This window comes from Gallinula chloropus (genome assembly GCF_964237585.1).
Source record: "Gallinula chloropus genome assembly, chromosome: 4".
In the NCBI taxonomy this organism is placed as follows: domain Eukaryota; kingdom Metazoa; phylum Chordata; class Aves; order Gruiformes; family Rallidae; genus Gallinula; species Gallinula chloropus.
In genome coordinates, this window is record NC_140088.1 from 88,679,034 (window position 1) to 88,691,731 (window position 12,698).

At 47.1% G+C, this 12,698-nt stretch overlaps 1 protein-coding gene across 3 annotated transcripts in view; it reads left to right on the forward strand.

Annotated features, from left to right (window-relative positions):
- Positions 1 to 12,698, forward strand: part of FGFRL1 (fibroblast growth factor receptor like 1) — a 186,717-nt gene that overhangs the window by 86,488 nt on the left and 87,531 nt on the right. For all 3 annotated transcript variants that reach the window (XM_084263031.1, XM_084263032.1, XM_084263033.1), the window contains exon 3: positions 5,869 to 6,141. In XM_084263031.1, coding sequence (XP_084119157.1) covers positions 5,869 to 6,141 — 273 coding nt within the window. The remainder of the gene's footprint in view (positions 1 to 5,868; positions 6,142 to 12,698) is intronic.

Consider the following 12,698-nt stretch of genomic DNA (forward strand, 5'->3'; position numbering starts at 1 on the left):
CTTCTAGTAACTAAAATGATTTGAATGTTATGGGGCAAAGTTATATTTAGTTTGTATTTGGAGAAAGAATAACAACCAGGCACGGGGAGGCGGGGGGGGGGAGGGGGGGAAGGCAGCTGCATTCCCGTCACTTCTTCCCAAGTCACATCCACGGATGGCAAACCCCACCCTGCCCCCTCAGCTGAAATATGAAGAAATGGTGCTCTCAAACTAGTTGGATTAAGGACAAGGTGGGGTGGGGGGTGGGGGCTGAGGGAAACCTGCACCCACAGGGCTTTGTGTCAAGGTAGGGCTTAATTTGTTGTAGTTGTGTTGACGCCGGGCTGGGAAGTCAGCTGCACCCCTCCCAGGTTCAGCCTGCTGGGGCTGAACAGGGTGTTTCTCGGCAGCGCCCTGTGGCTGTAGGGAGCTGCCATCGCCTCATGGAAAATTGCAAGAGTGGAAGCAAGAAATAGTGGTTGTTTTCCTCCCTCCACCACTCCCCCTTCCCCCGCCCCAACTCTAAAAAAGTGTAAAAATCTTCAGTGTCATCACTTTTGGTGGATTCTCTACTTGGGGCCTTTGATTTGGCCCCTTCTCCCGTGTCTCATGGTGAAATGCTGGGGGAAGTTATTTCTGTCTCCAGGAGACAGGCTGATTTTTTTCAAGGATCGCTGCTTAGTGGCTAAGGAATGACTGGTGGTATGGCACACCTTCCCCAGTATTTACACCCCAGGCCAGAGAGCAGTTGCTCTCTCCTGCTCTGTCTTCAAAGGAGCCAGTCTGGAGCTTTGGCTGCATGGCAATTCATGGGATGGTTCCCACCCCATAGCCAGAAAGATGATCTATTTGCACTAAAAATTTGCATTGGTAGATAGATGAATTAACTATTTTCACAGTCTGGTTTAACAGAATGATTTGAGGCTTCACTACGATCCCTTATGGTGTGGCTATCCAGCCCTTGTGTATTGCCCCAATACATAACCCACAGACAAGCCAAGAGCAGCGACAAGATATTGCTCTCAAAATACGCTGGTTCTGCTCCCATACAACACAAAGCTGGAGTAAAGGACAGCTGAGATCATGACACTGGCTGCTGATGGTGTAATTGTGTCTGCTCTTTAATGCTGCATTAGACCTCAGGGTGGAAGCCGGCAGTGGCAAGGGTTGGGAAGGCACAGTGGCAAGGGATGGGAAGGCACAGCAGCCAGGGCTCAGCCTGCTTTTACCTTGCTGGCAGCTGTAGGTGAAGCATCAAGTGCTTTCCTGAGGTTTTGCCTCTCTAAGCAGCTGTAGAAATGTATCCAGCCTGCACGGCCGCTGGCTGTGCCCTGGGGTCTGCGCCCATGCTGCTGCACTTAGCTGTGAGTGCACGTGTGCCTCAGCTTTGTGGGGGGCAACTGACAAGGGACACCCCCAAATCAATGTCTGGGGAGAGCTGGAAGCTATTTGGGACTCTGAGACCCCCTGGCATGTTGTGGGCCAGTCCAGCAAGCTAGGGAGCTCCCTTTGGTACCAGTGGTGCACATGAAGTAGGGTGCTCAGCATCTTTTTACTACATCTTTTTGCTTGGTTCCTATAGAAGGTGGGACTGCCATAAAGAAGCCCTGGAAACCTGAGGGATTCTGTGCAACTTAATGTATGGATTCAGAGGGGGAACACATTTCTCTGTGGTTAGTGTGGGATTTCCACGGTATGCCACGGTGTCAGCAGCACCCACTGCCCAGGAGATGCTGCAGAAGGGCCTTCTTGCAAAACACACTGCCTCCTCTCCACCACCTCTCCTCCAAACACTGACAACGTGGAGGGGTGAGATGTGCCAGAGTGTATCTTGACTTGAAAAGCATTCACCCGTCACTGTTGCAGTCCCAAGGCAGGGCTGTACAGATATGTAGTGAAATAAGACCCAGTGGATGCCTCTACATTAGATAGAGAGACAGAGATCCGTGATGATATCAACATTTTATTCTTGCTGTAGCCTTCTGCAGGAGGTCCAGCTATCACTGGCTTGCCAGGGCCTCTGGCATACGTGGAGGCACTGATTCCAGAGAGGCCATACTGCTTGTGCAAAAAGTCATTAAGGTAAAAATCATGGGTAAATAAAATGGGAGTATTGACCTCTCCAAATGGACAGAAGGAAGGTTTTAACATTGATGTCCTTATGCTGTACCTCGTTGTACACACTGCTGTATCCAGCCAAGATTAGAGCAGGAAAAAGAGTGGAGGGAAATCTTTATTCCTTACCCCAAGAAAGTCACTGGAGGGGCTGATGGAGGGGCTGAGAACCAGGCTAGTGTTTTCCTTCTCAGGCAGAAAGGCTTCAAGAAACTCACCCTTTTCTAAATGTCATAAAGGTCTGTGAATAGATCCTGTGACAGACAGTGATCCAACAATTCCTCAGAACGAAAGGTCAATCAAAGGAAAATGGCATTTAGCAAGACCAAGCTTACCACTGACCCAAACATGTGACAGATTCAGGGGCAACTCTGGTGCCATCAGGAGAGACGCTTGTGCAGTCTGCCCCAGTGAGGCACATGACGTGAGTGGGAAACTATCTGATTCCTCCAGGTCTCAAAATTCATCAGGAGTCAACCTGAATGTCGGAAGGAAAGGGATTTTGAAGGAGCTACAGCAGGTTTCCAAGTAGGGAGGAGGGTGCTCTCTCTCTCCACTGTCCCTGCTTGCCCTGCACCAAACATTTTTTCCCCAGCACTAATTATAGACCTGTTTTTGCCATTCGAATTAGCATGGAGGAGTATCCTGGCTCACAAGTAGATTGCAATGAAGTTATTCTGAAAGTTTGACTTGGTTTGGTAGGGCTCTAGGTCAGAAAGGATGTCTGTAAGGGCCAACCCAGAATCTCAGCAAGGCTGTGGACTTGTCTGGACAATTCTGTTCCTTTACGCCGAGTGAGATGCTGCACCGTGTAGGGAAATGTAGCAGAATTTGGAGCTGGATTCTCACCCAGTATTGATGAATTCTGCTTTATCAAAGCCACCACACAGAACCCCTCCTGATGGGTTAATTTCCTCTTTGAAAGGTTCAGCTGTGTGGCTTGTGTCAGATCAGCCTTACAAAGGATCTGGGGATTATCTCTGCATCCACAGGTCTGGTTAGAGATCTCTCAAGGTGAAGAACATTAACAGCGAGGTTTGTGGTGCTTAGAAAGATCTGGACAGGTGGGATTTCTCATGGTGTTTTGGCAGTTCCCTTGGAGTGTGCGAGGGCACCATCACCTCTAGACCCTGTCCCTGTGTCTGTAGAAAGTGTGTGGGGATGGGTGTTGTCTTTGTCAGGGACTGTTTCAGGATAGGTGCTCTCAAGATCCCCACTTCAGGTCTTCACCAGTTTATCTGAGTGTATCTAAGACCCATTGGTTTAATCAAGCCCTTAGTTAAACTAATTAATGAGTTTCAAGCTAGTTCATGACTCTTATCTCAGCTTGAGCAGCAAAGCTGTGAAATTCATGGGTGCGATTCGCCATGAGTAAGTTTGACAGCAGCTCTGTAGCCAGTCATGAGCTGGAGTCTATGTACTGCCTTAGTCATGCTGGGGAAAACTCAGGCAGACATTGGAATAACTGGAATTAGTCAGGAGGAAGTGCAAATGTGGTCTCTGTGGATTAGTCCACATGGGTCCAATCCTGCAGAACACTAGGAACAGGAATAAAATATGAAGGAACAATTCCAAATCCCACAAACATCTTGTGGCTTTTGGGTGCAACTCAGCATCAGCAATCCCTAGCAAAACATTTTGTCCTTATGCAAGAGCACAGTGCTTATTATCACACCCATTAATGGGCTATTCTGGGAAGCCCATTGCTATTTCAGTTTGCGTGGGGGAATTTGCGCAATTAATAAAAAGAGAGAAGAGGCATATGCAGGAAAAGGACTCTCTGCTTCAACTTTTCAGAGCCTGGGGAAGAAATTCCGGTTTGAATTCATCTAGGGGACCATTCCCAGTGTTGGAGTCTTTATCACTTCTCTTTATCACTGCTTTTTTTCTGAGTGTTCACCTGTCCAAGTGCATCTTGTTATCATAGAATCCCAGACTGGTCTGGGTTGGAAGGGACTCCAAGGATCACAGAGCTCCAACCCCCCTGCTACAGGCAGGGACACCAACCTCCAGGCCTGGAGCTACACAAGGTTACCCAGGGCCCCAGCCAACCTGGCCTTGAACACCCCCAGGGATGGGGCACCCGCCCCCTCTCTGGGCAGCCTGTTCCAGCCCCTCTCCACTCTCTCTGGGAAAAACTTCCCCCTAATATCTAATTTAACCCTTCCCTCCTTCAGCTTTAATCCATCCCCCTTGTCCTGCCAGTCTCTGCCCTTTGAACAAGCTGATTCCCCTCCTGTTCCTCTGCTCCCTTCAGGGACTGGAAGGCTGCAGTGAGGTCCCCCCACAGCCTTCTCTTCTCCAGGCTGAACCAGCCCAGCTTGTTATCATGTGGCAAGTGGCGTGCTCGCTCCGTGGCATTCCAGGGACACTCTGTTTTGCATTAAATTATCACCTTTTACAAAGAACAAATATTTGTCAGTCGGGTCAAACCAGCAGGGTTGCCAAGGCAGTTTATAAAAATATCCTCTTTTGGACTATAAGCAGTGTTAACATGTCAGGCTATGCTGTATCTCTCAGTGAAGCACTACCCAATGAATGCTTTATGTCCAACAACTGCAGGCTTATGCGTCTCAGATAAAGCCCATCTGGTGACTATTAAAGGGAATTACTGTACATGCAACATGAAAGGTTTTTTAACTTTTTGGAGGGGGCAGAGTTTTGTTTAAAGCACCAGCACTGGTCCTAATTTTGCCTGCAGGATAGGTGTTAAGTTTAAAACAACTACGGTTGCTTTACCAAATACAGCTGAACAGTTTATGTACTGAACTCCATGCTGTAGGATGGAGGTGGTTTGGAAAAGCAAGAGACTCAGAACCAGGCTTCCCTGGTGCATTGCCATGAGCTGCTGATGATGGCAAGGCTACAGCTTTAGGTCTCACAAAAACTAGTAGCTGTTGCTATATCTCTCTGCAATTGGCTGCATTTTTTTAGCCTTGGTTGTAAGTGATTTTTTCACAGAATCACAAGGTTGGAAAAGACCTTTAAGATCATCAAGTCCAACCATTCCCATCCCAAGCTAAACCAGATCCCTGAGCACCTCATCTACCCTTTTTTAAACACACCCAGGGAAGGTGACTCAGCCCCTCCCTGGGCAGCCTGTGCCACAGCCCCACAACTCTGCCAGGGAAGAACTTTTCCCTCCCAGCTGAGCTGACCCTGCCCTGGGGCAGCTTGAGCCCATTGCCCCTTGTCCCATCTCCTGTCCCCTGGCTGAAGAGACCATCGCCCACCTCTCTGTACCCTCCCTTTAGGTAGTGAGAAGGTCTCCCCTCAGCCTCCTCTTCTCCAGGCTGAACACCCCCAGCTCCCTCAGCTGCTCCTCAGAGGATTTGCCCTCCAGCCTCTTCCCCAGCCTGGTTGCCCTTCTCTGGACTCGCTCCAGGATCTCAATGTCCTTCTGATGGTGAGGAGCCCAGAACTGGACCCAGCACTCGAGGTGCAGCCTCACCAGTGCCCAGTCCAGGGGCACAATCACCTCCCCAGACCTACTGGCCACACTATTCCTGACACAAGCCAGGATGCCATTGGCTTTCCTGGCCACCTGGGCACACTGCTGGCTGTTATTCAGCCTGCAGTCACCCAACACCCCCAGGTCCTTCTCTGCCTGACAGACACCCCCAGGTCCTTCTCTGACCTATTTTTGGTTAGCACCTTTCACTACATGTCTGTACAGTGGTCAGTCTAATGCTCTGATTGATGGCTGGTCTTAAAATCAGTGCTATATCAGTAGTAACAGCAATAACAGCTCTTCCTCTCTCTGTTCTTTCTTAGGTCCCCCCAGAATTGCTGATAAAGTGATTCACCGTCAGTCTGTGAGGCTAGGGAGGACCATCAAGCTGCTGTGCCCAGTGGAGGGTGACCCCCCTCCCCTCACCATGTGGATGAAGGACGGGCGCACTATCCACAGCGGCTGGACGAGGTTCCGAATCCTTCAGCAAGGGCTGAAAATCAAGGAGGTGGAGAGTGAAGACGCAGGGACCTACATCTGCAAAGCCACCAACGGCTTCGGCAGCACCAATGTGAACTACACCCTCATTGTGATTGGTGAGTAGAGCTGGAGAAAAGCCAGGTCTCACCTGGTTTTGGGGGGGAGAGAGTGAGCTGATTTCTGTGTAGCTGTCAGTGATTGCAGATTTGCTTTGCTAATCATTTACTGCCCTCCACTCTTAACTGGCTCTTTCCAGTGTTTGAGGATTGCCAGAGCTGGCTGTGTTGCTGCACATCTTCTGTGGCAGCAGGCAGATAAGATTACACAGTGCCAAAGGTTACAAATAAACAGGAGTGATGCAACAGTCACTAAGGTCCAGATCACAATGAATTCCACACAGGAAAGGCTGTGTGATAAGGAGAGGTCACACTGATCTTTATGTTTGCTGTTGGAACAGGACAGTTCTCAAAAACAAATGTTAAGGCACCCATGTAAAAAAAAAAAGCACAGCTGGAAGACCCATGTACTGAGCTTTTGCAAAGCATGATGTCTTCAGAAATAATACCTCCTAGTTTGAAACAAAGCTCAGAGATGTCGTGTGACCCAGGGATGCTCAGCTCCTGAGAAAGTCCCTTGGGGAAGACAGGATGAAAAAAGCTTCAGTGCCATCTTGGTGACCATGGGTTCACTGGCTGTACTTTTGACCAGCTTCTAAGGGCTTCCTTGGTCTGATGATGGAACTTTGAGGTTTCTTACTGGGCTGAGAATTCCCAAAGACCCCCAAAGACACTTCTCTGGGTAATCAGAGATTCCTCTGCTGTGGCTGCCAAAGAAATCTGCTCATTGGTCCTTGGCTGTGAGGAGGGAAAGAGATGGATGAATTTGGGCATCCTAGGGGATGGTGAGGGAGAAAAGGGGAGGGTTACAAAGCAGGGGGTGTGATCATGTATCTTGCTCACCCTATTGCTTGATCACATGCCCAGTATCTGGTCTAGAGAGTTCTGTTTCTCTTGGACAGTGGAAGCGAGGACGGAGTTCAGGGCAGTTTCCAGCTGCCTAATGGTTGACACTTGGCCTGTTTTTGGTTTATTTCTTTTTCTTCTTCACCTTCACAGTAGGAGGGTTGCTGTGGACCCAGAGCATGCAGCAAACACTTGGTGCTGCTTGATGGAGGATTATCACCCGATAACAGGGTGATTTTTTGGAGAAGGCACTTTGCTGCAGAGCCAGTATGGGGGAGAGTTGAGAAATGTAAGCATCTGATCAGGAAAGAGATGCTTAGGTGAGGGAAACCCTCCTGCTATATGACTCCTGCAGCACCAGTAGGATAAAGCCTCAAAAGCCATTTTATAATTTACATAGTTTGTGGATTTTGTGTTCATCCTTCACCTCTTTCCTATCCACATCCATCCATCATTCTTTGCTACGCTGAGCGAAAAAGGTGAAGAGGAAATAGTCTATAAAGAGTCATGGCTACACAGACTGTGTTTAAAATGTGCTTTCCAGACTGGTGTGGAGAAAGGAATGGTATAGGAACGTGCTACAGTTCTGGTTGTGCTTTTGCAGTATGTGGAAGTTGCCAAGTCTTTGATCTTCTGTGTCCTCTAGTATCTTCTATAAAACTTAGGGCCCAAGCCAGCTCCCATTATTCCAGCAAAGAGGCATCAAGGCATCTGTGAGTCCAAGAAGGCTCTAACTATTCTTGGTAGTGCAGCAGAAACAAATGAAAGGGAAGAGCCAGGAGGCACAGGGTAAAAGTTGGACTAGAATTCAGGAAAGATTGAGGCGAAAACACCAATTCAGTTGCTCAGGGAAATTGGATTATCAAATTTAATTGTGTTAAGAACAATAGTGTTCATTATATTTGGCACTGAAAAGCCCTGGGCATAAACACTAGTTATTTGGAGCCTCACCGGGCAGCTATGGAAGGAAATGGCAAGCTCCCACTGGCCTCTGTGCCTGTGAGATTGAGCCCTGTGCAAACAAATATTGATCACCAAGTGCCAAGAAAGTGGTAACTTTAAACTAAATTGTGTTTGGGACATATGGGATGAGTTATCATTCATCTCTGAGCATCCTTGCTGTAACACTGCCTAAACCCAGTATTTCTGAGGCGCTTTGCACCTTCCTCCTTGTCTCAGAGTGTACCCTTGTACATTGTTGTTGCTCAGACCACTTTTGATGGATGACTTGCGTCCCTTGTCTCCAGTGGTACAGATGTCTTCACATAATGTTTCAAACCAATTGCTTTTCACTCGTACAATTTCCTCTGAAGACAAATGTTCCCCTGGTGTCTGTCTTGTCATTCTGCAAGTAAACACAAGGTATCGCTGACTTATTCTTTCAAAGGATTCAGACATTTAATGCATTGGCCAGATGCTCATGTTTGTCTTGGTGAAAATGCTTTTGCTTGAGAGCAAATCAGTCCTTTGTTGATTCTTGAGAAGGAGGCAGTGTTTTAAGACCAACTGCATGTCAGTTTTGATGATGAAGATCAAATTGATGGAGGTTGTTCGTTTGTGCTCCGGAAAGCACAAACTTCATTAGGTAGAGTGGCCTTTTGAACCATATGGCCCCTTTATTCTCCCACTCCTTCAAAGGAGAAAAACCCCCTCTTATTCCAGCTTTACTGCTGACACCAAACATGTAAAACCACACAGGTGTCAGGCATGGGCAAGGTGGTTAAGATATTAAATCCAGTATAGCATCAAATGATTCCTTAAGCGTTTGGACTTGAAAACTTCAAATCCATCTTGACATGAAAGAGGACTGGGAATTTCAACAGTAATACCTGGGGTCTCTATGGTAGCTTATTGAAAGTTTCTGGAGTTGTGCTGTATGCTTTTAAGTGAGCTCTGCCACAACAGTGTCACACCTGTGTTACATATGTGCACACCGCAGCAGGATAAGGTGATGGTTCACCCAAGGTCCTGTAGAGAGCTGAGACTAAAGTTCAGCTGAATCTGTCTGCCTGCACTCAGTTCTATGTAACAATTATTATTATTAACTCCTATTAGTCTCTATATTCCATATATATATATATGGAAAACCAGGACAAATCAGTGACATTGTACAAAGGAACAAGAAAGGGCAGTGGATCCATCAGTGATGTATGTTGGCAGACATATCAGAGGTGAACTCCCTTGTCTACATTGTGGGCTGGTCTCTGTGAGGTGTGATAATTCTGGTGTAAGCTTGTGTGGATGTCGCTTTATGGGTTTCATGACAGATCTTGCTTGTAAGCAGCCAGCTCGGTGTAAGAGCAGAGTAAACTTATGTCTGCCTCTACATGTCTGGTAGACATACCTACCCATTGCCAGGCTGGAGGACTTCTCAGTCTGTGAGCGCGGATGAGACAGATGACTCTTACAGACGGTAACTAAGGCAAAGAGAGACCACATAAAATATGAGCTGTGGCTCAGAGTTGAGTCTAAACCTCTTTAATCTCACCCTAAAAGACTACTCCTCCTTCATAACACTTGGTAAAGTCTTTTCTTCCTAATTTAGCATCTCCCCGCTGCTGTGTTGGGAGTCTTCCTTTATTCTAGTTTTTGATCTTTCTCCTCAGACAAAGGTTTTGCCAACCCAGATGGTAGCAATTGGTTTCTGCCCTGCTTATTTCCCCATCTTCTCAGTCTGCGGGGCCCAGATCCCAAAGATCCAAAGAATCCTGCTCTAATACACTCCTGCATGAAATGTAAGCCAGTAAAAGCAGATAACCAATATAAGTCAAAACTATAATTTCCTTTCCTAGCCAGTCTTAATAGTTTTTGTGGCTTACCACAACATTTGGGATGCCAATTACGCTGCAGACAGATTTACAAATGCTGGAAGAGGAACTTCTCTTTAATCAGCATTGCAGTCATTAAGTGCAATGGTTCCTTATTGTAGAGAATTATCTGTAGCTCATCTAAACAAATGTGCTTTACCTTTCCAAAAAGTTATTTGTACAATGATGTTCATGAGAATCTTGTCTTTAAGGGTTTTTTTCCAATTGAATTCATTCAGAACAGCTGATTTGTAACCTACAGGTGTGAAAAGTAACTTTATTTTGGGTTTGGATGCTTGGTTGAAGCCTGTGGTTTCTTTACTGCAGAACAAAACTTCCTTGCCAGTGTGCTCTAAAAGGAAGCCTAAGGCCAAAGAGGAAGAAACAAAATGCTGAGTGTCATAAAATCGCAGAATCATAGAATCACAGAATCCCAGGGGTTAGAAGGGACCTCCAGAGCCCATCGGGTCCAACCCCCTGCCCAAGCAGCTCCCCAGCTCATATTGCACAGGGCGGCGTCCAGACGGGGCTGGAATCTCTCCAGAGATGGAGACTCCACACCCCCTGGGCAGCCTGTCCCAGGGCTCCCTCACCCTCACTGGGGAGAAGTTCTTCCCCACGTTGGTGTGGAACTCCCTGTGCTCCAACTTGCAGCCATTGCCCCTTGTCCTGTCCCCACAGACACTGAAAAGGGGCTGCCCATTTCCCCTGCATCCCATCCTTCAGATATTGATAAACATCAATAAGGTCCCCCCTTAGTCTTCTTCTCTCCAGGCTGAACAGCCCCAGCTCACTCAGCCTTTCCTCACAGGGGAGATGCTCCAGGCCCTTCAGCATCTCCGTAGCCTCCTCTGGACTCTCTCCAGGGGATCCCTGTCCTTTTTATCCCAGGGAGCCCAGCACTGGACACAACACTCCAGGTGGGGCCTGACCAGGGCAGAGTAGATCAACGACCTTGCTGAGGGAACAGCATCAACCCTCAGCAAGTACCTGATGATCCAGAGCTGGGAGGAGTGGCTGACACGCAGGACACTGCGTTGCCATCCAGAGAGACCTGGACAGGCTGGAGAGCTGGGCAGGGAGAAACCAGATGAGGATGAACAAAAGCAAGTGGAGAATCTTGCACCTGGGAAGGAATAACTGCTGGAATCAGTACAGGCTGGGGATGAGCTGCTGGAGAGGAGCTCTGTGGAGAAGGACCTGTCATTATTTGAAAACTGCCTGCCCTGTGTGCTGGATGGAGATACGCTTTTCAGAAAAGAATGTAGCACATGATGATGTAACTGAAACCTGTATCAAGCTGTGACCAGCCTGGAGAAACTGTGAGGTTGCACGTATGGAGCCATCAGGCCTTCAGTGGGTGAGGTGTGACTGATTTACAAATAGCTGAAAACAAAGTCTCATAGCAAGGAAGTGCTGGACAAGCCCCACTACCATCACTCTCTGCAATAACAAACAGCATCACTTGTTCCAGAAGTCAGGTCGTTCTCTGAAAGGCAAACTGTTGGTGAACAGCTGTGGGAAGGACTGTTAGTAAATATTTATGCTGTAGCATAATGACCTCTTTCACTAATGCGCACACAGAGGACTTTTCACTTGCAGAAGTGTTACGGGCCAAATCCTGCAAGGTGTGTCAGTGTTGCAACATCTGGGGCTGTTACTACAGGCGCTGCCAGTAAATCCTTCACCTTGCATCAGTTCTCCATCAAGTGATGAAAGATCCAACTGTCATTGCTTTTGCATCTGCATGCATTTCTCTTATTACCGTTGTAGCAAAGCAAAAGGAAGCAACAGGTTCAGGTTTGTCTCTGCACTACAGATTTCTTCTTTCACTTGGAGTTTGCAGATTGCCAGAGACAGATCTTGCTTGGGTGCATCTCAGCCCACCATCAAAAAAGATCAACATTTAAGTCCAAGGAACAGCTGCTCCAGTGTTTCTCTTTCTTGCCCCTTATCTCTGACTGCCCTAATTATTTCTTCTCTTCTTTGGGTTTATCTGAAGAAAGATTTTGGTGAAGAATCCATCATTCATCCGGTTCATACCCCCTCTGGTGACTGGCCCTCTGAGTGACCAAGCCACTTGGCCCCATTTGAGCTGCCGAGCAATAAAATCTTGATGCAGAGAGCAGGAGGAAGAGTGCAGTTTGTTGTCCTAAACCTCTGATGGGCTGTTTAAGCTACATCTTTTTTTCAGAGAAATGAAATTTACTCTTAAATGTCTGCTGTCTGTCTGCTGCAATTGATTGCTTTGAGAAGCTTCCCTGACATGGGGAGATTTATCTTTAAAATAGCTTTTTCCTGCTGAGCCAGCTGCTATTTTATGTTTCTTTACAGCTTGTCCAGAGACAGCTCTCTCTGATAACAGGCACGTGTGAAAAATTTGCATTAAAATAACCTTCTTTTTTAAGCAGTCAGCATAAGTATCCGGAGAAAAAATAAATCATGGCCATGTCTGAATGGATATTTATTCTAATGTGCTTTTTTTCTGCTCATAGCAGTAGAAAATAGTGTGAGAAAAAGAAGTCAAGTACATTAAAATATGGTTTGCATTACAGTTCTACAATGAAGTCATCAATCCGTGTCTCAGAACTCATTTAAAGTGCAAAAGCTGAGAAAACATTTGTAGCCCAGAGTCAGGTGCCACCAGCCACCTTGGAAAAGCATGACACATTCATTTCTGTTTGGGTTTTGGCCTATTAATAAACCCTGGGGACCAGGGAGAGATGCGCTCAGCAAGAAGATGTGAATCAGCTTTGAGTCAGCAATGCAGGCACCAAGGGACTGCTAATGCTAAGCAAAGCCTGAAATGAGTCAACACTGACAAAAAAGAAGTAAAAAACAAAGGAGGTGCAGGATTTGTATTTGAGAAGAAGGTGGTGTGGCTTGTGCTGGCCAAGGTATGGA